The sequence below is a fragment of the Stylophora pistillata genome, chromosome 7 (genome assembly GCF_964205215.1).
Source record: "Stylophora pistillata chromosome 7, jaStyPist1.2, whole genome shotgun sequence".
Taxonomy (NCBI): Eukaryota; Metazoa; Cnidaria; class Anthozoa; order Scleractinia; family Pocilloporidae; genus Stylophora; species Stylophora pistillata.
In genome coordinates this window covers 1,723,098-1,745,702 of record NC_142525.1, presented here as the reverse complement: position 1 = coordinate 1,745,702, position 22,605 = coordinate 1,723,098, and the positions used below count along the sequence as shown (strand labels likewise).

General features: G+C 38.6%; 3 protein-coding genes across 20 annotated transcripts in view; 2 read left to right on the top strand and 1 right to left on the bottom strand.

The window, feature by feature from the left end:
• LOC148726082 (uncharacterized) overlaps positions 1-22,605 on the bottom strand; it is a 107,955-nt gene that overhangs the window by 68,823 nt on the left and 16,527 nt on the right. The window lies entirely within an intron of this gene.
• Positions 14-19,287, top strand: LOC148726086 (DNA polymerase alpha catalytic subunit-like). 18 transcript variants are annotated; one of them, XM_088726634.1, is made up of 20 exons: positions 15-164; positions 470-665; positions 810-846; positions 1,677-1,773; positions 2,281-2,349; positions 2,646-2,686; positions 2,957-3,037; positions 3,744-3,818; positions 4,395-4,447; positions 4,556-4,604; positions 4,789-5,008; positions 5,493-5,611; positions 6,511-6,560; positions 6,703-6,766; positions 7,699-7,753; positions 7,890-7,949; positions 8,373-8,428; positions 9,108-9,165; positions 9,701-9,760; positions 9,905-9,958. In XM_088726634.1, exons 2-17 carry the CDS (start codon positions 616-618, stop codon positions 8,420-8,422), a joined length of 1,170 nt encoding a protein of 389 aa, XP_088582760.1. In that variant the 5' UTR covers positions 15-164; positions 470-615; the 3' UTR covers positions 8,423-8,428; positions 9,108-9,165; positions 9,701-9,760; positions 9,905-9,958. The 18 variants fall into 18 exon arrangements, with proteins under 18 accessions (XP_088582770.1, XP_088582760.1, XP_088582765.1 ...); XM_088726632.1 differs by having other exon boundaries at positions 19-164; positions 6,700-6,766; positions 8,373-8,433; XM_088726630.1 differs by having other exon boundaries at positions 21-164; positions 6,700-6,766.
• Positions 9,941-20,990, top strand: LOC148726085 (DNA polymerase alpha catalytic subunit-like). Its single transcript, XM_088726874.1, has 11 exons — positions 9,941-9,958; positions 10,063-10,125; positions 11,059-11,132; positions 11,484-11,548; positions 11,700-11,737; positions 12,037-12,099; positions 12,526-12,582; positions 12,797-12,881; positions 15,202-15,258; positions 20,577-20,711; positions 20,803-20,990. Exons 1-10 carry the CDS (start codon positions 9,941-9,943, stop codon positions 20,675-20,677), a joined length of 621 nt encoding a protein of 206 aa, XP_088583000.1. The 3' UTR covers positions 20,678-20,711; positions 20,803-20,990.

Here is a 22,605-nt window from a genome sequence, read left to right as displayed (position 1 = left end):
CACGCGTCACTTGCGTGACAGTGCTTTACGTTACAGTTAGGTTCTTTAGCTATCTTTGGATGTGATTGAATTAGTACGTGCGGAGCGTGTGTGTGGAGTAGACATTTTTCGCTGTGGTCTACAAAAAGAGATTATAAAGGCCTACGGTGTCGTGGGACAGATATGTAAGTTCGTTTCATCGTAATTTATCCTGATTGCTTGTGGTTAGCCCAGTTCGCAGTTCAATTAAGATATTATTCATTTTATGTTGGATCATTGTGATTTTACGTACCGCGACCTGGTGGCCGCGTGGATATCTGAGTCGATTTCTTTATATTAGTTCTATAGTTCCGCTCGTTTCTGGTTGTTTGCATTTAGCCTGTTTAGTTCTATTTTGTTACCTCTGAGGGTTTTCATTTGTCGATCGCTAGTGCCTTGCAACGTTTGTTTGTGCAACTGCCTTACGCTAGTCCTTCATTGTTTATTTCAGTTTACGAGATCAATTAATAAATGTGATGTGAATGTCGCCTCGGTCTCTGTAAAGTTCCACCCGTTCTGGTATTTTTCTCCGGTCGCGATTTTCTCGGCAATACATTCGGCCTTGATGTTCGCCTGCCGTTACACTAGTCTTCTCTCATGAGGACAAGAAATCTGCAGGGCCTGTCACCTGTATCTTCTTTGTATTGGTTAGTGGGGAAGTTATAAAGAACTCACACACTTCTGTGTTAGTCATTCTGGTATTGCCCTAAAAATTCTGCTCATGTCTTTCTAGTTTTTGCTATTTTTCTCGAGTGCATAATAAACCAACTTTATTGTGAATTCTTCACCAGGAAATTTCGTGAGACTGGAGAGAGATCGACGTTTGAGGTATAAAGTTAACTCCATAAGTAGAGCGGCCATGATCAATAATTCTAAACGTGAACAGTTGCAGATTTCTGTACACTTTTACGTTTTATCGTGATATCTGGACCAGCTATATAATACAGGCCATTGAAATCTTTGACATCGTTTTCTTTGATTTAATTGGAGACCGGTTAGGATGAAAGCTGGGAGACCTCAGCAGATGTTTCCTCATGAAAATGAGTTAAAGCTATGTACTGTTGACTAGTAAACCATTCTAATAAGCGCCAGTCAGTGTATAAGAACGTTTGAGGATCGTGCGTTTGAGGATCTAACTCGCAGGATCTGATTGTTAATTCTCCCTTCTAGACGCTATACATTTCTTTGTAAAATGGTTACAAGAATTTTGCGTAAGATCAAGACAATTTCTTCGTGATAAGTTTGAAAATTCTCATGATCTGTTTGCTGCACAATGTATGGACATTTTAGAGAGAAGTTACTTGTAAATTACCTCTGGGAGTTTGAGAGTTAAAGAAAGAGAAACTAAATTAATTCCTCATTCATTCTCTTCACACATCAAAGGAAGGTCACTTTGTGAAGACGTCCCTCCCCCCCTGTAAAGACTTCCCTCACCACCCCTCCCATCCCCTCCTCCAAGCAATGATTTATTCAAACAGAAATCTCCCAAACTTTTCCACATATTTCTTTGGATTAAGGTTAAGAGATATTGTGGCTTATTCCCTTTTCTGTGACCATCTATGCATACTAAACATAAATCATCACCATCAGGAAAACTATACTGCCATGGGTTTAATACATTTATTCCCAAAATTTAGACTCGTATTTTTTCCCACCAGGTCAGAAATATTGATGATGTTTATCAGGTGGTGAATAAAGATGGATACTCTGACATTGTTAGGAAACGACAGGAGCAAGATTGGGTGGTTGATGATGGTAAGAGCTGTGTTCATAGATGTGTGGAATGTTTTTTTTTTAGGGTTCTTGCTGAATTATAGGGTCAACACCAAACTTCAAGTTGGGTCATAAATTACAAAGTCTTTTAAACCTTTACACACTAATGTCAGCATGGATATTCTCAATACATTTTCAAAAGTGTTGACTAGGAGAATTTGAGTAAATGTGTTTAGTTGGTGATCATTTGGTTTATTCTCCTGACCTTAATGTGTGATTCAGGGGTGATATTGTAAGGAGAAATTAGATGCTAGTCACTCCAAGGGGTTTAAAGGTTAACAGACCAATTCATGTTTGCAAATTTTCGGATCCCTCTAACCAAAGACAAGGGTATGAAAACATCTTCTTTCTTTCTTTGCATTATTAACTAATGACACCAATGCAGAGTAAATGCAAGGGAATGTTATCCTTATAGTATGCTATGAACAATGTTTTTTCTACTCTGGTATTGTCTGCATACACGAGGTTTGAATGTGCTTTCCTTTTCAGATGGGACTGGATATGTGGATGATGGACGAGAAATATTTGATGACGATCTTGATGATGAGCCATCAACTGGTCAGTTGATAAATAATTAGTGACTGATTATTAATAATTAATCTTTTTTTCCATTTGTTTGAAGTAACTTCCAGAAGCAGGGGTTTCATTTAAATGTTTTCAGTAGGAAGGCAAGTGGTTTTCATAGGCAGGCAGGCAAAACTTTTTGAACTGAACTTCTTTATAAGATAAACTTTCCTCCAGCTCATCAAACAAGATGGGCAAAAGCATCCTCACAATGGATCAATTTGCCCAGTGCCCGACCCTTCATGAAACCCTGCAGAAGTGATTTATGGAAAACTGTTTGAATTTTTCAGGAAAGAATGTCCCCAAATTCAAGTCAGAGAGGCCGATATGTGCGAGCCTTCTATTTTGTTCATGTGAATATCTTTCTAATCTTGTTGGATAATGTGCTATAGAAATCATCATAATTATTATAATATTGTGTAATATTTACTCCAACAAGCTACTTATTATCTCATTATTTAAAGAATGTGAAAAAGCCAACAGTGAGCCAAAGACAATTAACAAGATGCTGTTAGATAATGTGCTATAGAAATCATCCTAGTTATTATAATATTGTGTAATATTTACTCCAACAAGCTAGTTATTATCTCATTATTTAAAGAATGTGAAAAAGCCAACAGTGAAGCCAAAGACAATTAACAAGATGCTGTTAGCTGCAAGTGCCAAAGCAAAGAAGGCTAAGGTAAGTGTGCTGAATACAGTTTTTTCTTGCTTAAGACTTTGACCGTGATAGTAACATTAACTAGTGATTGTGTAGTCTGATTGTACAAGCAAGAGGAGTAGTCCTGGGAATGACTGTTGTCAGAAAGAGTGACCAAAGTCTGGGGTGGATCTAGGATTTAGTCAAGGGGGGTTCGGAGAATTGCCCAAGAGCATGCTCCCCAGGGAGATTTTGAAAATAAGGTCTTCGGAAACATGATTTCCAGCATTTTTAGGAATAATTTAGGGGGTTCGACCGAACCACCCCTGGATCCACCCTAGCAAAGGGTTAACAGCTTAAGCACAAGGCATTTGAGTTGTTGTCCCTTGGGTGCAACAAGCTCAGTCTCTGTGAATTGATTGGTCAGTTTTGGGTAATGTTATTGGCTGTAAGACTCTTGTAACGTAAGTCAGTCCAGATTAGTTAGTTTTGCTCCATTGGTATTGTTAGTTTATTCTGTTTGGTTCTTTTGTTCTGTAAATGTCATAAATGTTTTGTTTGTGTGGTGTCGATAGTTGTTGACATCTGCTGACAAGAATCTGTTCTAAGTTAGAGAGCCAGCTTTCCATTTACTGTAATGGGATTGATTGTTGTTTAGATGGAGGGAATGCCGCACTGAAACTTGCATGGTCAAGCTCTAACTATGTTCAATTTAAGTACAGTTTTCCTATAAACTGCTATTTTGCAGACTGAAGTAACATCTATTGGTGAAGATGATCTGTTAAATGATCCTCTTAAGGAAGTGGAGGTATGTATAAGAAATGTAAGCATGCCTTTAATATTTTGATAGACCCTCTAATTGATTACTCTGGGTGAAAGTGGTTTGAAAAAATAGAAGGAAAATATGGTTTGCTCCTGAGTCTAAGTTTTTCCTGTCCTCCATCAAATCAAGGTCACTGTTGCCAATCAGACCTCCCTTGACAAAATTAAATTTTTTTGTTCAGACTTTATGTAATACACATTACATATTTCTCGATTGTACAAGTCAACTAACAAGTTGCTCAGTGTGTATGACTTTTGAAACAATATTGTTTCATTAATATTTGATAAATAGATTATGAGCTGAAGATTTTTAATAGACATTATACAAGGCTGCACTCTAAGGAAAATTGAATGGAGCCCAGTTCTCTGAAACTGAAATTCAGGGTGCCCAGCACAAGCTTTGTATGAAAAACTAAAATTCCTGAGTCACCCACAAGGAAAAGTAAGGTGTCAGGGGTCACTGGGTGCTGCTAGACCATAGCCTTGCGATAGTTGATCAGGGCAATCAGTCTGCTGAGCATTTTACACCAGTTGGGAAAGGAGATTTATTACAAATTATCTTATTCTATGTATTCAGCAACCAAGACCAGCTCCAGTGAAATTTTCAAAGGGAAAACCACAAGTTTTTAGGTATTTCTTGCAGTATTGTAATGTATCTCTGAAAGAGTTTTGTATTATATCCTTGGAGATTCAAACTCATGATCTTTATGGTCTAAAATTGTTTTTTAATTTTTTTAGAACTCCAACATCAGCTTTACCAACTGGTAGCACTCCAAGACCACTTCAGGTCTGTCTTCTTGTTGTATTTAGAAGGGTAGAATTGGTTAATGAGTTGTCCTAAGATCCTTGATAGCCCGGCACACAGCCAGGAGAAATCCACTGGCACAAGAATGATCCCTTTTATCTGTGGGAGTCACCAAAGAGGAATATCCCCCTTCAATATCTCATTATCTCTCTCTGTTACTTAACAGCAATCATCTGGACCACAGCAGAATGTTTTTAAAGTTGAACCAAGATCTTCGCCCAAACCCAGACACATCAAAAATTTACCAGCCAAGGGAAAAACTGTTGTGAAACATGAGCTATCAGAGAGAGAGGAAGGAAGGTATAGCAGCATGGTTGGAGATCCATCAAGAGTAACGAAGGAGGAGAGTTATGAGGCAGCTATGGATATGGATTCAGGGATGGATGGTAAGCATGAAGAATGGTCTGTAATAGTCACCTTTAGTTTATCTTAGGTGGTCAGAAGTACATGAAAGATCTTTAAGAAATACTGCCTTATGGGATAGTGTTCATTAATTATACCTCTGGGAAAGACTGGAATTAGGTATCTCCCGATGGAGTTTTGAGAACTCAGGTCCTTTAGTTTGAAAAATAAAAGTATCAAGTAGTTTTTAGGTTTAGACACAAAGGAGCTTAATTGTACTTCTCATTATTAAATATTTATATTTATCCATATAAAAATTATTTTTCTTTTGTTCTATTATTTAGATATACTTTTTGGATATATATTATATATTTATATTGCTGATTTAGTGATTACCAGTTTACACCAGCTGTTCCGTCTCAATTCAGCTGAATGGTCTAATCAGGATAAATGAAGATTTTTATTCATTTATATTTTATTTTAATTTATGGACCATCACCAGTTGATATTTGATGATTGTTTTTCCAGATGATCTTATGATGGGTTGTGATGACTTTGGAGGTGATGACCTTGGTGATGTAGAAGCAATCCAGGAATTATCAAATGTAGAAACAAATCCTGATGAAAAACCCAGTGTAAAAGTGAAGGTAGTGTAAAGGCTCCAAGTAGTGCTCTCTCTTCTACACCTCTCCCTTCTAAAGCTTCTTGTTTCAACTCCCCTCCCCCTCCCTTTTAAAGCTTGTAGTTTCAACTCCCCTTCCCCCCTTTCTTTTAAAGCTTGTAGTTTCAACTCCCCCTCCCTTCTGAAGCTTGTAGTCTCAACTCCCCTCCCCTCTCCCTTCTAAAGCTTCTAGTTTTAACTCCCTACCCCTCCCTACCCCTCCCTTTCCCTTTCTGAAGAATACATTTTCCTCCTCCCACATCCCCTGAAACTAAAACTTGGCTAGTGTTTTTATTCTTTTGGACTGAGTAGTGTCTTGGTACAGAATATTATGACTCGTATGAAAAGGCTTCTATTGGTCTTCATGATAAATATTGTTGATTTTGAAACAAAAGAACTGCTTACTGTACAGGGAAGTCACTAAAGCCAGATGATAGAGAACAAAAGTTCTGGCAATTTGGTTTCTATCAATGAGGCTATAATGAAACCCTTCTCTAGCACCCAGCCCTTAAGAATCAAAGAGGCTTCTAAAGGGTTTTGTACAAAGTTAGATTCATAGGAAGGCTCCCCAGGGGCTTTGTACAGAGTTGGATCCTTAGGAATTAATGGGGCTCCCTAGGGTTTCTGTACAGAGTTAGATCCCTAGGAATTAATGAGGCTCCTTAGGGGTTTTGTACAGAGTTAGATCCCTAGGAATTCATGAGGCTCCCTAGGGGTTTTGTACAGAGGTTTTGTACCGTTGAACTTTCAGGAATTCGCAGTGGTTTTCAACAATAACAACAGGTATTGCAGGGTGTGCATTTTACAAGTTACTACCTGGGAAGAAGGAGAACACTGCTAATGTTTATACTTTTAAAAGGTAATTAATTGCTCTTTTGATTGTAGGTTGAAACAAGTGAAAAGCAGACAGACAGAAAATGTGCTCTCCCACAAAAGTATGTGAAGTTATTTGAAAATGTGCTTTCCTAATGAAAATCACATAGCTAATGAAAAAATGGTTATTGAGTTGTCTTATGATTCTTGGAATCTATCTTTTGCTTGGTATTTTTTTAAACATCATTTTTGTATTTTCAGAAGAACAGAAATTTCTGATGACTCTGCCTGGGAGACAATTCTAGAGAATGAAGAATCACATCAAGAGGTAATAAATAACAAACCATTTTACTACAGTTTTTAACAAAATTATTATGTTTTGCAAAACTTTTATTCTAGTTGGTTCCTCGTGTGCTTTCCTATTAGTGCCCAAATTGGACCAGTAATAACCAATCATGTTAAAAATTTGTTAAATTTCATTTTTTGATCAGTGAGTATGATTAGAAATTATAACATAATAAACATTGTATGCATTGGCTGATTGGTCAATTGAATTTCCAAGGGGATGCTTTGTTAGGTTTTAGAACCCGTGGTAACTAGTTATGTCATTAAAGCAATAGAACACATTTTCTGGGCTCTTTGATTAATCCACTTGGGATGTCATTAAGCAATAGAACACATTTTCTGGGCTCTTTGATTAATCCACTTGGGATGTTTGGAGAACACAAGTATTAAGCTTTCGTCAGGTTCCACCAACATCCAACATAACTATGGGATCTCTACTTATGGAACTATTATTCTATTTTTTTTCCTTTGATCTCTATTCTAATTGACTGATGTGTCATGTCAATTATTTGTACATGTCAGTGACCAACATGAAAGCCTATGGTACTTTGGTCACCGAGCACATCTTGGCGACATATTGTTATACTTTTTATTCTCTTTAATTGATGGAAGTTTTCTTTTTGTATATGTTGTAGTTCAATTTTATACTTGGTTCAAATTTTATTTTCCTTTGTTCTTGGTCATGTTAATGTATGATAGTGAGATTGAAACAAAGGCAAATTAAATTTGAACCAAGGATAAAATTGAACTACAACATATATACTGTTGATCGATGTTATAAATTTTGTAAATAGTGCATAACAATAAACTTGACTTGACTTGACATCCAGCATGGCTTTGTCAGGCTATAGAGCCCAGAAAAATAAGTTTTATTGCTTAACTAGATTTGATTGTTTACTTTTGTTGTAACTCTAGGTTCTGTCAGATGTCAGTGTTGACTCCTCTACTCTCCCACTTCAGGAAGTTAATGGTAAGTGCAGAATCTAGAAGATGACTAATTTTTCACAAATTTTCTCAATGGAGGAGTTCCATTCTGCCATGATGTACCTTTTCACTCTTACTAAAATAATCATGTAATTTATCTCATTTTGAATTAACAATTTCAGGAGAAAAAGTTCTCAAGTTTTACTGGTTTGATGCTTATGAAGATAGATATAAACTGCCAGGTAAACAGAAGTGGAGTTCATTTTATTTGTTTTTAAGTAGGTTGATTAATTTGGCAGCTGTAATAGCTGATGTGGACCTGCTGTCCTAACCCACCAATCCCACCCCAGGGGAGGACATCCATCACACAGTAATCTCGTGTGTGGGAAATTAACGTCTCCTACCCCAACCCTGCAGGAGGCGGGACCTCCATTTATTCGTCCCTATCCGAGAAGACTAGAATATCTAACCATTTCTTGATGTTCTAGAAAGGTAGCAAATTCTTCTCAATTATTTGAAGACCTTGAGTGTTGGTCCGGCCGGGGCTCGAAGCCTCAACCTCCTGCACTACAGTCCAGCGCTCTATCCATTGAGCACTTTATCTCAATTTCACTGAGTGTACTCCAAGCTGTTTTCAGTTGCTTACAATTTAGTCATTCTCTTAGGTACTGTCTACTTGTTTGGTAAAGTCTGGATTAAATCTGCAAAAACATAATGTCTGGTGAGGTATCTAATTTTAAATTATTAATTTTAGATGTAAAATCCTGTTACACTGTATGTTCACAAGAGAGAAAACAAGGAAGTCAGAACAAGAGAGAGTTAGAAAAGTAACCCTTAGACACCCAGAAGTGATTAATATGTAACTTCTCCTTATGATATCCATATATTATCCAGCAAACAGGTAATGAGAATATTCATACTAATCAGGTGTGGGTTGTTATTCTTGTCTAACACCAAATTCTGGTAACTTACTCACAAGGAAATATGTAGAGGGGAGAATTACCAAGTAGATCTTTGGAGTTAAAGAGTTGAAAAAAGCCAAGTCAGAGAAAAAGTTCTGTTAGGCTCTTACACTGAGGCAAACCATTCTTTATTTTTATTTTTACCCTTTCACTCTCAAGATCTAATGAATAATTCTCTTTACTGTCTATCATACAATTCCTAGGATGTAAGTTTGGAGAATTTGGTATTGGATCAACTATTTATCCCTCAATTGATATTTTTCTCTTTTCTCATCGCTTGTTTGCTTGAAACTTTATTGATTTTGTGAGGAGAAATTCTGTTTTGGTCATGCATAGAAGTTACAGGTTTAAACATAGTTTTTGTAATTGGTGTAGTCAATCTACTTTAAAAGAGGAGAAACAGTAACATTTTGTTTGTGATTACCGTTATTGTTGCAGTTGTTCTGTGGCAGTCAAGAACATAGAGAGGCAGATCTTTATTCTTCCACGAGAAAAGGTGTGATAATAAAGCCATTTCACAGTTGTGTACTTAGTTGGCAAGCCTTTGATTTGGAGTGAGGCTGAAGGTGACCTTGTCGTGATAGAGACCTGTATCTAGTTAGCGTGATAACAAAGTGATTTTCATTTGAAAGACAGCAAGGTTTGTATCGTAATAAGGTCACCCCTAGCCTCACTCCCGTTCAAAGGCTTGGCCACCAAGCATGTAACTGTAAAATGGACTATTAATTAACACTTCTGCATTGTAAATAAAAATATGTTTTGACTTCTTCAACCACAAAAGAAATAACTTGAACTAGTAAACTAAGGAATAAGGAAAGTATAAGGAAAAGATGGCATCTTATTGATTAATGCCAAGAACATTTTCCAAGTTACTTTTATTCAATCATGCATTTTTTGATTTATTTTTTTCCTATTTTTCTTGATATGCAAAAAGGAAACAAGGACCACTTGAGGTTACTTGATTTCTTCATCTTTTAATGTCTTTTTTTGTTGTTTTGGGTATACATTTGCCTTTTTATTTAATCAAACAGAAACATGAAGTCGATGGCACTGAAACAAATGAACCAGTTGGTTTTATTGACGTGTATCAGGTAAAAACAAAAGAGGGAATCATTTACACTATTTTATTGTAATTGTCTCCTTAAATGTAGAATGTAAAATATTTGATTTTTTTTTCTTGTACATTTTTTTTTCCAATGACTTAAAGGTAAGTTTCCATGTTCTTTCTTTGCCAGGAATTCAATGAGAAGATTGCAACAAAACACAAAATTATGAAGTTCATCTCAAGGGTAAACTTGAATATACTAGTATATGTTTGCTGGATACTGATCAGTGTATTTCAAATCGCGTTTAATTTTTTTTTCCTCTAAAGTGTTGTCATGTGTCTGTTTAGAAAATTCAAAAGGCTTATGCTTTTGAGATTGAAGATGTCCCTGTCACATCTGAGTACCTGGAGGTTAGATATTCAGTAAGTCAGAAACCTGTTTATTGGTGGCATAAACTTTAAGAAATATTACCTCATTGTATAATTATAATTACTAATATTTTTACTAACATTTTAGGGAAATGCTAGAAAATTGTCCATCAGATTGATTAATTTGCTGAGAGCTAATACCCTGGGTTTATTCAAAATCAAACTCTGAGGTTGCTGTTTGATCTTATTTGTTTCACTCCCAGGGGAGACTCTTAAGGAATTTCCCCCTAAAATACCAAATTTTTATATTCTTGGGGAGATAGTAATGAGGAAAATAGTCATGTAGCCCTTTGACCCCTGAGAATGATTGACTTCTAGTTTCTCATTACTCTATCACTGCTGAGTCAAATAGTATGGTCAGGAGAATTAAGGAAATGATCACTGTTTGGAAGCGAAACGGAAATCAAACAAACACGTTTATTCGTAACACGGTAAACGGTAAACTCACAGTAAACATGGTAAATACTAACGACTGCCAAACAAATTGCCACTCAAAAAACTCAAAACTTTTAACTCCTCTAAAGACACTTCTACACATCAATAAAAACGTCCGCGTGATTTGTTCACGACATTTTAATGCGAGTTGCGTGCGCACAAGTTCGGTAACTTCTTCTTAACAATCACAAACTCTAGAAGTTCTCGATTGGTGAATAAATTCTCCTTGACAGCACCTTAGGAAATGTGTAGAGAACAGTATGGAGAATATGCATAGTGATGTTATGGGGGTAAAGGGATGAGAGATTTGATTGGATTTGACATCAAATTCTTAGCACCAAAATGATAGGGAATGTGTAGTACAAAGTGCAGAGAATTGAAACTTAAATATTTGAGCTGGCAGTGGAGACAACAGTATCAAATTTCCCTGTCTTAATAGAGAAGATTACCTGAAAATTGTCTTCATTTGCTTCTGGACAGGCAGACGGCCCTCAGTTACCATCGGACCTGTCTGGACAAACATTCAGTGAAGTGTTTGGTACTAATACTTCAAGGTAAGGTTCACTTTGGCTTATACCTGGGGGATTTCAAGGGTTGAGGTGTAATTGGGGAGGGGAGGGAGAAGTGACTCTTCCAGGTAGGGTGGGGGGGAGGGGGGGAGGCAGGTGAGTATAGGCTATGTGGTGAAGGTAAGGGTAAAGTTATATTATTTTTACCCTAACCGTCCCCTCCCACACACACACATCGCGCGTCACAAGTGTTATTTATTTACGCCCTAACACTTGCAGCAACAATTGATAACTTTGGAGATATTCCATGCGATTGTTTAACTTGAATGATAATTGATTTTTTGTAGTGTTCCCCTTGGAGGGAGATTTTTTAAGTTAAGTTTATTTCTGTTTCAGTCTTGAACTCCTTTTACTGAATCGCAAGATGAAAGGACCTTGTTGGCTTAATGTCAAGTTAGCTCGTGAGTACTTACAGTGATTAAAAAATCAACTCTTTTAACTGAATCTCCTACATTTCTTTCATTGCCAGTTGTGAGAACTTTGCATCACCACGGGGAAAAAAATATATTTGTGAAATTTATGTTCTGTTATTTTTCTTTTCGATTTTTTTAGAGCTTCCTCAACAACCAGTGAGCTGGTGCAAAGTAGAGGTTGGTATTATCACTGCTGGAGCGTTCGCAATATGTATCAAATGTGTTTAGTAAAATGTGTGAGGCTTTGAACAACGCGAGTCGGTGAGAGGTCTGGCACTGAAGAGTACTAGCCCCCTGGCAAACTACTCCTTGACTTGTCCCAAATCTTGCAGCGGGCGGAGAAAAGCGCCCGTCTTGTAGCGTACTAACGAGGACTGCTCGCAGGCTCAAAAGCTAACAATACCAATGGCCATTTAGATATGATTTTCAACGAAATTTACTTTAATTTTTTTTTTTTTTGACATGGTGTCTTGTAGGCTGTAGTCCCCAAACCTGACCTCCTTGAAGTAGCAAGTCAACAGGATCCACCCCCGCCTATGGTAAGAACAGAGATAAAGCAGAGTTTGTGTTTAATAAATGTTGATGTCAGGATTTTCATTTAAAAAAACCTAGTTGCAGCGAACTAGGGTAAAGCAACAGGACCCAGTTATTCAAAAGGCGGATAACGCCCTCCAACGGATAAATCGCAATTCTGCGGATAAGAGTAAACAAAACGTACTGCGCTGTCCACCGGATACAGATTTGTCTTTTGTCCATTGGATGGATCTTTATTCGGTGCATAGTCATCCACCCTTGGGCCTAGCGAATGCTCTCTAGGCTGAATGAAAAGAAAACCAAGGCACTGAACTTTAGCCAGAGGATTTTCTGACCTTTTTGTGCACTGAACGCGTTACGTTGTGTCACAGTGGCTCTATAAGATGCTGCTAACATGAAGAATTTTATACTGTTTTTCTTTCTTCTTGTAGGTTGTCATGAGCCTCAGTTTTCGGACAATGATGAACACCAAAACTCACACACATGAGGTGAGCTACAATAGTTCATTGAAATCTTGAAATAGCCTTGAAATGGCCTAGGTTACCGTAAAGTCTCTCAGGCTCAGTGATAGTACATCGGAGCTTGGAATCCAATGATCTAAGGCCAGATTCCTCAGAAAGACTCAGAACTTTTTCTTTCCCCCACGGTAGTGACACGACTTAAAAACATCATCCTTTAAGTTTTTCCATGTTTCGATTTTAGATCTTAGCTGTGTCAGCTCTGGTTCACCATCAAGTGTCATTAGACAAACCTGCACCCAAACAGAAGTTTCACTATCATTTCTGTGGTGAGTTTAACAACCATACTTGCTTATAACTTTAATAATAACCTTATTGAGAATGAAACGCCTGTGATGATATTTTGAAATCAGCAATTACTTAGATAACCCGAAAGCAAGGAAAATTACTTGAAAAAGAAGCTGAAATTTCAGTGTGGAAATTTTACGCGATATACACTAAGAGAATAATTTATTTGGACCACAGGAATAAATCCAAAGGCGTGATGTTCGATTTCTCTTGGGGACTCTGAATGTTTTCTTTGCCGTCCCACGCTCGTGACAATACAACAAGCATCTTTTTCCACTTCTTTACCGAGCACAAAACTTACCATCTTTCTTACATTATTTACAGGATAAATTTGTTTGCAGAATGAGCGTTTAAATCCACAACCCATTCAATTTTCGCGTTAATCAGATTTGGGTAACATTTCGGGTCTGCCCGATTTAAGACGGCGTCATCCGACTTTTGACGCTTCCGTCGGATTTGGGCGTCTCCGTTCGATTTTGGGCGTCTCCGTCCGATTTTTGTCTTTCTATCATGGTTCTGTTTCATGATTCCATGTCAGGTTTTCACGACTTTTTTGAGACGTCTTATTCAGATACAATCACATCTGTATATCTTTTACTTTTCTGTTTTAGCTGTAAGTAAACCCAACGATAAGATGTATCCTTGCGACTTTAAAGATGCTGTCAAAAAGAAGGAAAAAAACAAAAATACTTGCCAACTCTACCCGATCATTCAAGAATTCCAGATAAAAGTTACTTAGCCTGTGCCACAGGTCACCCAGCCTCTCAGATAAAATTGCCAGAGTCTCGGTCAGCGAAGACAAGCAAGAACGCGGGCGAGAACAATATGGCGGGAAAGTCAACCGCCCCAGTCAAGTTCTTGCGCTTTTTCGGGCATCTCCCACGACCGCAACTTTGATCAGTTCCATCCAAAAAACGTGACATGTTAAATCTATATTTTTCTTAAAATCTAAAATCGTTTAGGTTTCTATGCTCTTCCCACCTCATGTGCGTAGTGTGTGTCAGATGAAGGAAACTAAGCTCGTGCAGCAAAGAAGCAACGGTTTGATCGCAAGACAGTAGATGTGAGGCATCTTCCCTGTCGGGGGATGGGACAGTGCAGAGGAAGGTTTCCTTGGAGAGGAGGGAGGGGCGAGCGGCTCGGTAATTGGCAGGATTTGACGTCTATGCAAACTCGACGAGCAATCTATAGGCAGTTCTTTTTAGTTTCTTATCGTTATCTCATTAGCAAATAAACATGGAGATTACGACATCAGTGAGGGCTCTTTTAGGACTATTCATGGCCAAGATTCACCGAATTGAGCCGGATGTACTTGTGGAATGCGACCTTTATGTTTGAAGTGTTTTTTCAAAGTGATGTTGCACCAGCATGCAAAAAGAGAATGTTTAACTGACGGTATAATAATGTAATTTTAGAATTTACTCGATATTCAGCTCTAGCGCACACAAAATTCAAATTCAAATGAATATAGTCACATCCGTTCGGAATTTTCATTGTTGAAGTGGCTACCCGGAATATTGATTTAATTTTAGCGAACAGGCAGTGTGAGGTCAGAATCATGGTGCCTTAACTTATAAATGGATTCTTGTCGTTGTAGCTTGTCGTTTGAGTCGTAAAATGTCCTCATCACTAATTCTACCACTCATTTTTCCTGTCTTTTTTTTTGTTGTCTTTTTTTTTGTTGTCTTTTTTTTGCTTAAGGGTTATGATATCTATGGCTTTGACCTCGATCTTCTGTTGCACAGAATCAGTGCTTGTAAGGTGAACACTACAGCTTAAACAATCTACGTCTTAACAGTGCGTTAGCAAAACAAAAGGATGATTCATTCCAAAACCTCCAGTCCTTGGGGAAGAGCAGTATACCTCATTACTATACAGTTGGATCTGCAAACGGTCAAGATGATGGGAATCCTTCATTCTGATCCGCTCACAGAACCCATCTTGTTGGTGATTGCCTGCTGCCCCTACAAAAGCCAAGCCCTTTTGCCATGCGAAAAAGCTTTAAATGACCAATTTCGTTCGTCGGCCAGGTTTTAGCGTTTTTAATATTTTTACGTATCATAGAAAAATGAAAAAAGAAAACAAAACCTAATACTCAGTATCTTGTGATCTTGACCACATGTTTGGTCAATAAGATATGTGTATAATGTTTCTAGGCTCAGTGCATAGGGTCAGTTCTTTCCTATCCTGAAATCTGTGGTTATCTTTCGTTACGCGATGATGTTGCACATAATGTCAGAACGTCTATTAAGATTTTTTAGAATTAAAACTGAATCGAGTTTATGTATGATGTTTCTCTAGATTCCCCATTGGTCTTGCCTTGGACGACTGAAGAGAAGCGTTCTTCCCAAGCTTTCTGTGAGTGTCTCGTTCTCACTTTTATATTAGGGACCTTAAGCTGTCAAGACGGCAACTCCAAGGAAGACTTCGATGAAAAAATGAATTTCTTCTCTTAGAATGTAAAATATGACTGCATGAGCTTACTGTCTCATACGGCGCCACAGCTCAACTTTAGCATGACGTATAAAAGTAGCGTTCAGTGGATTGTAGTTTATGTCTGGATTTGTTGGTTAGCGGTTGTAGTCTTGTCGTCAGGTACTTGGATAGTTGGTATGTGGGAGAGCCACAGAAAGAAACAATAGGTCGCATCGGGAAAACTGCAATCCACTGAAGACTTCATTAACGCTACCAAGACTGTTCAGATACCTGACGACTACAAACTAGTGTCATTTGATGTGAAATCACTGTTCACAAGTATTCCACTTCAATTGGCATAATAATGTACTGAGACTGCAATCCGACAATCTACCGACCCACTACCGCTACCGACAGACGACATCATGGACTTGCTGAACATTTGCCTAACGTCTACTTACTTTCAGTACAACGGTAAACACTACAAACAGTTACACGGCACTGCCATGGGGTCTCCAGTTTCTGTTGTTATCGCAGAAATTGTGATGCAGAACATCGAGGAACGCGCCCTTTCGACTTGCCGACAAACGATACCGCTTTGGTTACGTTACGTTGACGACACATTCACCGCCGTTGGACACGACGAAATTGACGCATTCCACCACCACCTTAACGAACAAAACACTGACATACAGTTTACCAGAGAAGTCAAAGAAAATGGCAAACTTCCTTTTCTAGACTGCCTGGTAAGCCACAACGACAACTCATTACAGACGACAGTTTACAGGAAACCGACACACACCGACAGATTACTAGACGAGTCATCCTACAACTCTACATCACACAAAGCCACAACTATCAGAACTCTAACACGACGCGCACAACTAGTATGCGACTCGACCGACAGCTTATCCGACGAGAACAAATGCCTTCACCCTGTTTTTTCGAAGAACAACTAAAACAACGACTTCATCCGACGAAACACTCACCGACCCACTACCACTACCGAAACAAACGACACCGCAACCCCTACTACTACAGCAACCATACCGTACATAAAAGGCATGTCTGAAAACATCTCGCGCATCTTACTACCCTTTAATATCCGCGTCGCCCACAAACCTATCACCACAATACGTCAGTTACTAACCAACGTTCAAGACAAAGACGAACCGAGGAACAGACAGGGAACGATTTATAAGATCAATAGTTCCGACTGCCAAGCCTCCTACATCGGTGAGACTGGCAGAAACCTCACAACAAGACTGACCGAACACAGACGGGCGACGAGGAAAGGTGATGTCAGCAATCACATTGCTGAACACCATGAATTTACCAACCACAACATTGACTGGGACTCTGCGCAATGCCTAACCTACAGCACTGACTATTTTCAACGACTGACTCTGGAAAGCTGGTTTACTAACTTAGAACAGACTCCCCTAAACAGATGTCAACAACTACCCGCTCCATACAAACGACTTATTCACGACATAAACATCACAAACGACCGAGAAAGAACGACTTAACTTTACCGTCAGATCGAAACAGAGCAATCACGACCGACTTACGTAACTTGAATCTTACAGCCAATAACATCACGGCAAAACCAAGTGATCATTTTACACGAACTGGAAGAAGAACATTCTACTGACAACAATCATTCACTTGACTCTGATGATGACTTCCGCACAGGTTGTTGAAACGTCAATCACCACCACGGACAACAGTCCTTCTCCGGACTACACTCACCCGGACGATCAGACTACACCTTCATATGTTACCCCCGGGTTCAAGCCATTAACTGCACAGAATATTATGACTTGTATATAAAAGCTTCTATTGGTCTTCATGATAAATGTTGTTGATTTTTGAACAAAAGAACTGCTTACTGTGCAGAGAAGTCACTAAAGCCAGACGACAGAGAACAATAGTTCAGACAATTTGGTTGCCATCAATGAGGCTTTCTTGAGACCTTTCTTTAGCAGCGATTTCTAATGCTGCCTTTCCTCTGGATCCCTGGGAATTAATGAGACTTCCTAGGGGCTTTGAACAGAGTTTAATGTTTAAGCTCTTCGGTTACCGTAAACTTTACCCTTTAACTCCCAAGATCTGATTATGAATTCTCCCCTCTAGCTGCTACACATTTCTTTATAAATTGGTTAGGAGAATTTGGTGTTCAATCAAGACAACAACTTCCACCTGATAAGTTTGAGTATTCTCGTTACCTGTTTGCTGGATCATGTATGGATATTATAGGGAGAAGTTACAGGTTAATCACTTGTGGGAGTTAAAGGGTTAATCAACCTCTATATTTACCCATCACCCATTGCGGTGTTGTTCTCCTTTATTTTAAGCATGTTACATCTAGATATAATAAACCTCCAAACTGGCAGGGCAAATCCTTTTCTCACTGTTGAACTTTCAGGAATTCCTAGTGGTTTTCAACAGTGATAATACGTACTGCAGGGTGTGCATTTTACATGTCACAACCTGAGAAGAAGAACACTGCTAAGGTTTATACTTTTAAAAAGAATTCATTGCTCTTTTGATTGTAGGTTGAAACAAGTGAAAAGTAGACGGAGAGAAAATGTGCTCTCTCTCACAAAAGTACGTAAAGTGATTTGAAAATGTGCCTTCCCAATGAAATTCACATGGCTAATAAAAAATAATTATTATGCTTTCTCCTGATGCTTGGAATCTATATTTACTTGGTAATTTTTTAAACATCATTTTTGTATTTTCAGAACAACAGAAATTTTTGGTGACTGCGTGGGAGACAATTCTAGCGAATGAAGAATCAAATCAACAGGTAATAAATAAGAACCCATTTTACTACATTTTGTAACAAAATGTTTTGCAAAATTTTTATTCTAGTTGGTTCCTCATGCGCTGTCCTATAGTGCTCAAATTGGACTAGTGATAACCTATCATGTTAAAAAATTTTGTTAAATTTTTGGTTTTGATTAAGGATTACCGGTATGATTAGAAATTATAACATAATAAACACTCTGTGCATTGGCTGATTGGTCAATTCAATTTCTAAGGGGATGCTTTATTAGGTTTTTAGAGCCCGTGGTAACTAGTTATGTCATTAAAGCAATAGAACACATTTTCTGGGCTCTTTAATTAATCCACTTGAGATGTCATTAAGCAATAGAACACATTTTCTGGGCTCTTTAATTAATCCACTTGAGATGTCATTAAGCAATAGAACACATTTTCTGGGCTCTTTGATTAATCCACTTGAGATGTCATTAAGCAATAGAACACATTTTCTGGGCTCTTTGATTAATCCACTTGAGATGTCATTAAGCAATAGAACACATTTTCTGGGCTCTTTAATTAATCCACTTGAGATGTCATTAAGCAATAGAATACATTTTCTGGGCTCTTTAATTAATCCACTTGAGATGTCATTAAGCAATAGAACACATTTTCTGGGCTCTTTAAATAATCCACTTGAGATGTCATTAAGCAATAGAACACATTTTCTGGGCTCTTTGATTAATCCACTTGAGATGTCATTAAGCAATAGAACACATTTTCTGGGCTCTTTAATTAATCCACTTGAGATGTCATTAAGCACTAGAACACATTTTCTGGGCTCTTTGATTAATCCACTTGAGATGTCATTAAGCAATAGAACACATTTTCTGGGCTCTTTGATTAATCCACTTGAGATGTCATTAAGCAATAGAACACATTTTCTGGGCTCTTTGATTAATCCACTTGAGATGTCATTAAGCAATAGAACACATTTTCTGGGCTCTTTAATTAATCCACTTGGAATGTTTGGAGAACACGAGTAGAGCTTTCCTTATGTTCTACCAACAGCTTTATCAGGCTGTAGAGCCCAAAAAAGTTTGTTCCATTGCTTCACTAGATTTGATTATTTATTTTTGTTTTAACTCTAGGTTCCGTCAGATGTCAGTGCTGATTCCTTTTCTCTCCCACTTCAGGAAGTTGACGTAAGTGCAAAATGTAGAAGAACACTAATTTTTAACAAACTTCCACTATGGAAGAGTTCCATTCTGCCATGATTTACCCCTATACTCTTACAAAATCAGACGTGTACTTTATCTCATTTTGAATCTACAATTTTAGGAGAAAAATTCCTCAAGTTTTACTGGTTTGATGTTTATGAAGATAGATACAGCTGTTTCGAGAAAGGTTCTCCAATAAAAGTGTTAAAGCTTACGCGACAACACCTAAAGGCATTATGGGTTGTATCACTGTTTCATCCTCAAGTTCACGAGATTTCAGCGCAATGGAAGGTGGAACTATGAATATCTGTCTGCGTGTGTTAAAAGAAACAAACAAGAGTAGGTGCGACACCTATTTAGGAAAGGGCGTGCCTTAATGTGAAAATGTGTTCAATTTAAAGCAATGCCTCGAGAACTGCACGAAGGAAATCGCTCCCGCGTCCGAGACAACATTCCAAATTGGGTACTACACCGACGGAAAGAAGAAGTACTCCATATTATCAGAGATCCAGCTTGCCAAGGCGTTATCCTTGGTAAAGAACGGCATCGTAACCTTGTGGGTGGACCCACATAAAGACCCTTCAAGAGGAAAGGTATTTTTTTACAAATTCTATAAAACAAGCCACGTTTTGCCGCACTTGAAGCTAAACATTCAGGGTTTTCTTTTTTTTTTTTTTTGACTGTCGTTATCATTTTGTAATATTAGCTAAACCCAACTGCAATATTGCGCTGAGTGAAAGCGAAGAAGATGGTGACGAAAAAAGAGAGAGTAGCCATGACGCTTGCTTATTGAGACTGCGAAAAAAAACAGAAGCTTCTAGAATTCAATTTACGATGCTGGGCACGAATGATGGTGAGGAAAATTAAATTTCCCGCGGATCACTTCCAATTAGAATACACCATTTAATTTTGTAACGTTGTTGAAATATTAACTTTAAAGTAGGAGTTGAAGAAATGTGACAGCTATTCATATAAATTTTGGACGAACGCATAAAAATAGCACGAGCTGCACGTGGAGTAACGCACGCGTTATCGTGCGGTGAAACAAAGCGTTTGACAATCGGGAAGCAAATATGATATGATAAAAAGTAATTACACATCTTTCCCTCCGTATAACTTATCTCTGATTTTCCGAAAACATTGCTTGATACCTACTGTAAATACTATCTTACGACTTTTGAAGCAAACCTCAATTTATTGACTGCTACTCATAACACTCGGAGCTGATTAGCGCGGCAATTAAAATGAAGCTATTAGTGTTGTTTTTTGTTTCAGGTAAACGGAACCCACGACGACGAAGACAACCCTCCGGACGTCCCATTTTTTACTGGGAAGGCGAGAGGTTCGGTCAAACACACCCAACCATCCAGCAATGAAGTCACCGGGAATTCTACGGACATTGAAAAAAAGGTAGGCATCTTAACATTTATCCAACAGATGGAATTTTTGGTGCCTGCATGTATTCAGTGTTAATTAATCAGCTAATTCATTTTTGGTTTAGACACGTATCCGTAGTGCCATTCTTTAGCAGTTGAAGGACCTCAAGAGTTTGAAAGACGATGGTGTTCTTGACGAAAACGAGTTTGTCTCACAGAAGGACAAGCTCTTTATAATTGAAGACAAATTCATAATTTACGTGAATAGTAACTGTTGTAAAAAAAAGTCATTACAAATACTCTGCTTGTCGAATATAGTTTTTGATTTCTTCATCTGTGACTTGAAGAAACGCTTCTTCAACCATAAGTTTTGGATCCATGCAAAATTGCCAGGCTACATCGTTTTCCCTGATCCAGCTCTTTACTTGTGCAAAAAGTTCCTCACACGGCATGAAATCAGGACTGTAGGGCGGAAGAAGAAGAACAATCGCTCCCTTTGCATTAATTGCGTCAATCGCTGCTTCCGTGTGGTGGATAGCCGCATTATCTAAAAGACAAATAAGAAGGGAAGAAATTAATATGTGGGGGTGGGCTATTTATAGTGATGTTTTTAACAGAGAAGTTGGATAAGGGTGGAAACAGTTATTTTACAGTTCAATCAAAATCTTAATGTGAAGGTGTAGTCTGATCGTCCGGGTGAGTGTAGTCCTGAGAAGGACTGTTGTCGGTGGCAGTGACTGACGTTTCGACAACCTGTGCGGAAGTCATCATCAGAGTCAAGTGTGTGATTGTTGTCAGTAGAATGTTCTTATTCCAGTTCGTGTGAAATGATCGGTTGGTTTTGCCGTGATGTTATTGGCTGTGAGACTCAAGTGACGTAAGTCGTTCGTGATTGGTCTGTTTCGGTCTGTCGGTAAAGCTAGGTTGTTCTTTTTCGGTCGTTTGTGATGTTTATGTCGTGAATGAGTCGTTTGTATGGGGCGGGTAGTTGTTGACATCTGTTTAGGGGAGTCTGTTCTAAGTTAGTAAACCAGCTTTCCAGAGTCAGTCGTTGAAAATAGTCAGTGCTGTAGGTTAGGCATTGCGCAGAGTCCCAGTTAATGTTGTGGTTGGTAAGTCGATGGTGTTCAGCAATGTGATTGCTGACATCACCTTTCCTCGTCGCCCGTCTGTGTTCAGTCAGTCTTGTTGTGAGGTTTCTGCCAGTCTCACCGATGTAGGAGGCTTGGCAGTCGGAACAATTGATCTTATAAATCGTTCCCTGTCCGTTCCTCGGTTCGTCTTTGTCTTTAACGTTGGTTAGTAACTGACGTAGTGTGGTGATGGGTTTGTGGGCGACGCGGATATTGAAGGGTAGTAAGATGCGCGAGATGTTTTCAGACATGCCTTTTATGTACGGTATGGTTGCTGTAGTCGTAGGGGTTGCGGTGTCGTTTGTTTCGGTAGTGGTAGTGGGTCGGTGAGTGTTTCGTCGGATGAAGTCGTTGTTGTAGTTGTTCTTCGTAAAAACACGGTGAAGGTATTTGTTCTCGTCGGATAAGCTGTCTGTCGAGTCACATACTAGTTGTGCGCGTCGTGTTAGAGTTCTGATAGTTGTGGCTTTGTGTGATGTAGGGTTGTGGGATGACTCGTCTAGTAATCTGTCGGTGTGTGTCGGTTTCCTGTAAACTGTCGTTCGTAATGAGTTGTCGTTGTGGCTTACCAGGCAGTCTAGAAAAGGAAGTTTGCCATTTTCTTCGACTTCTCTGGTAAACTGTATGTCAGTGTTTTGTTCGTTAAGGTGGTTGTGGAATGCGTCAATTTCGTCGTGTCGAACGGCGGTGAATGTGTCGTCAACGTAACGTAACCAAAGCGGTATCGTTTGTCGGCAAGTCGAAAGGGCGCGTTCCTCGATGTTCTGCATCACAATTTCTGCTATAACAACAGAA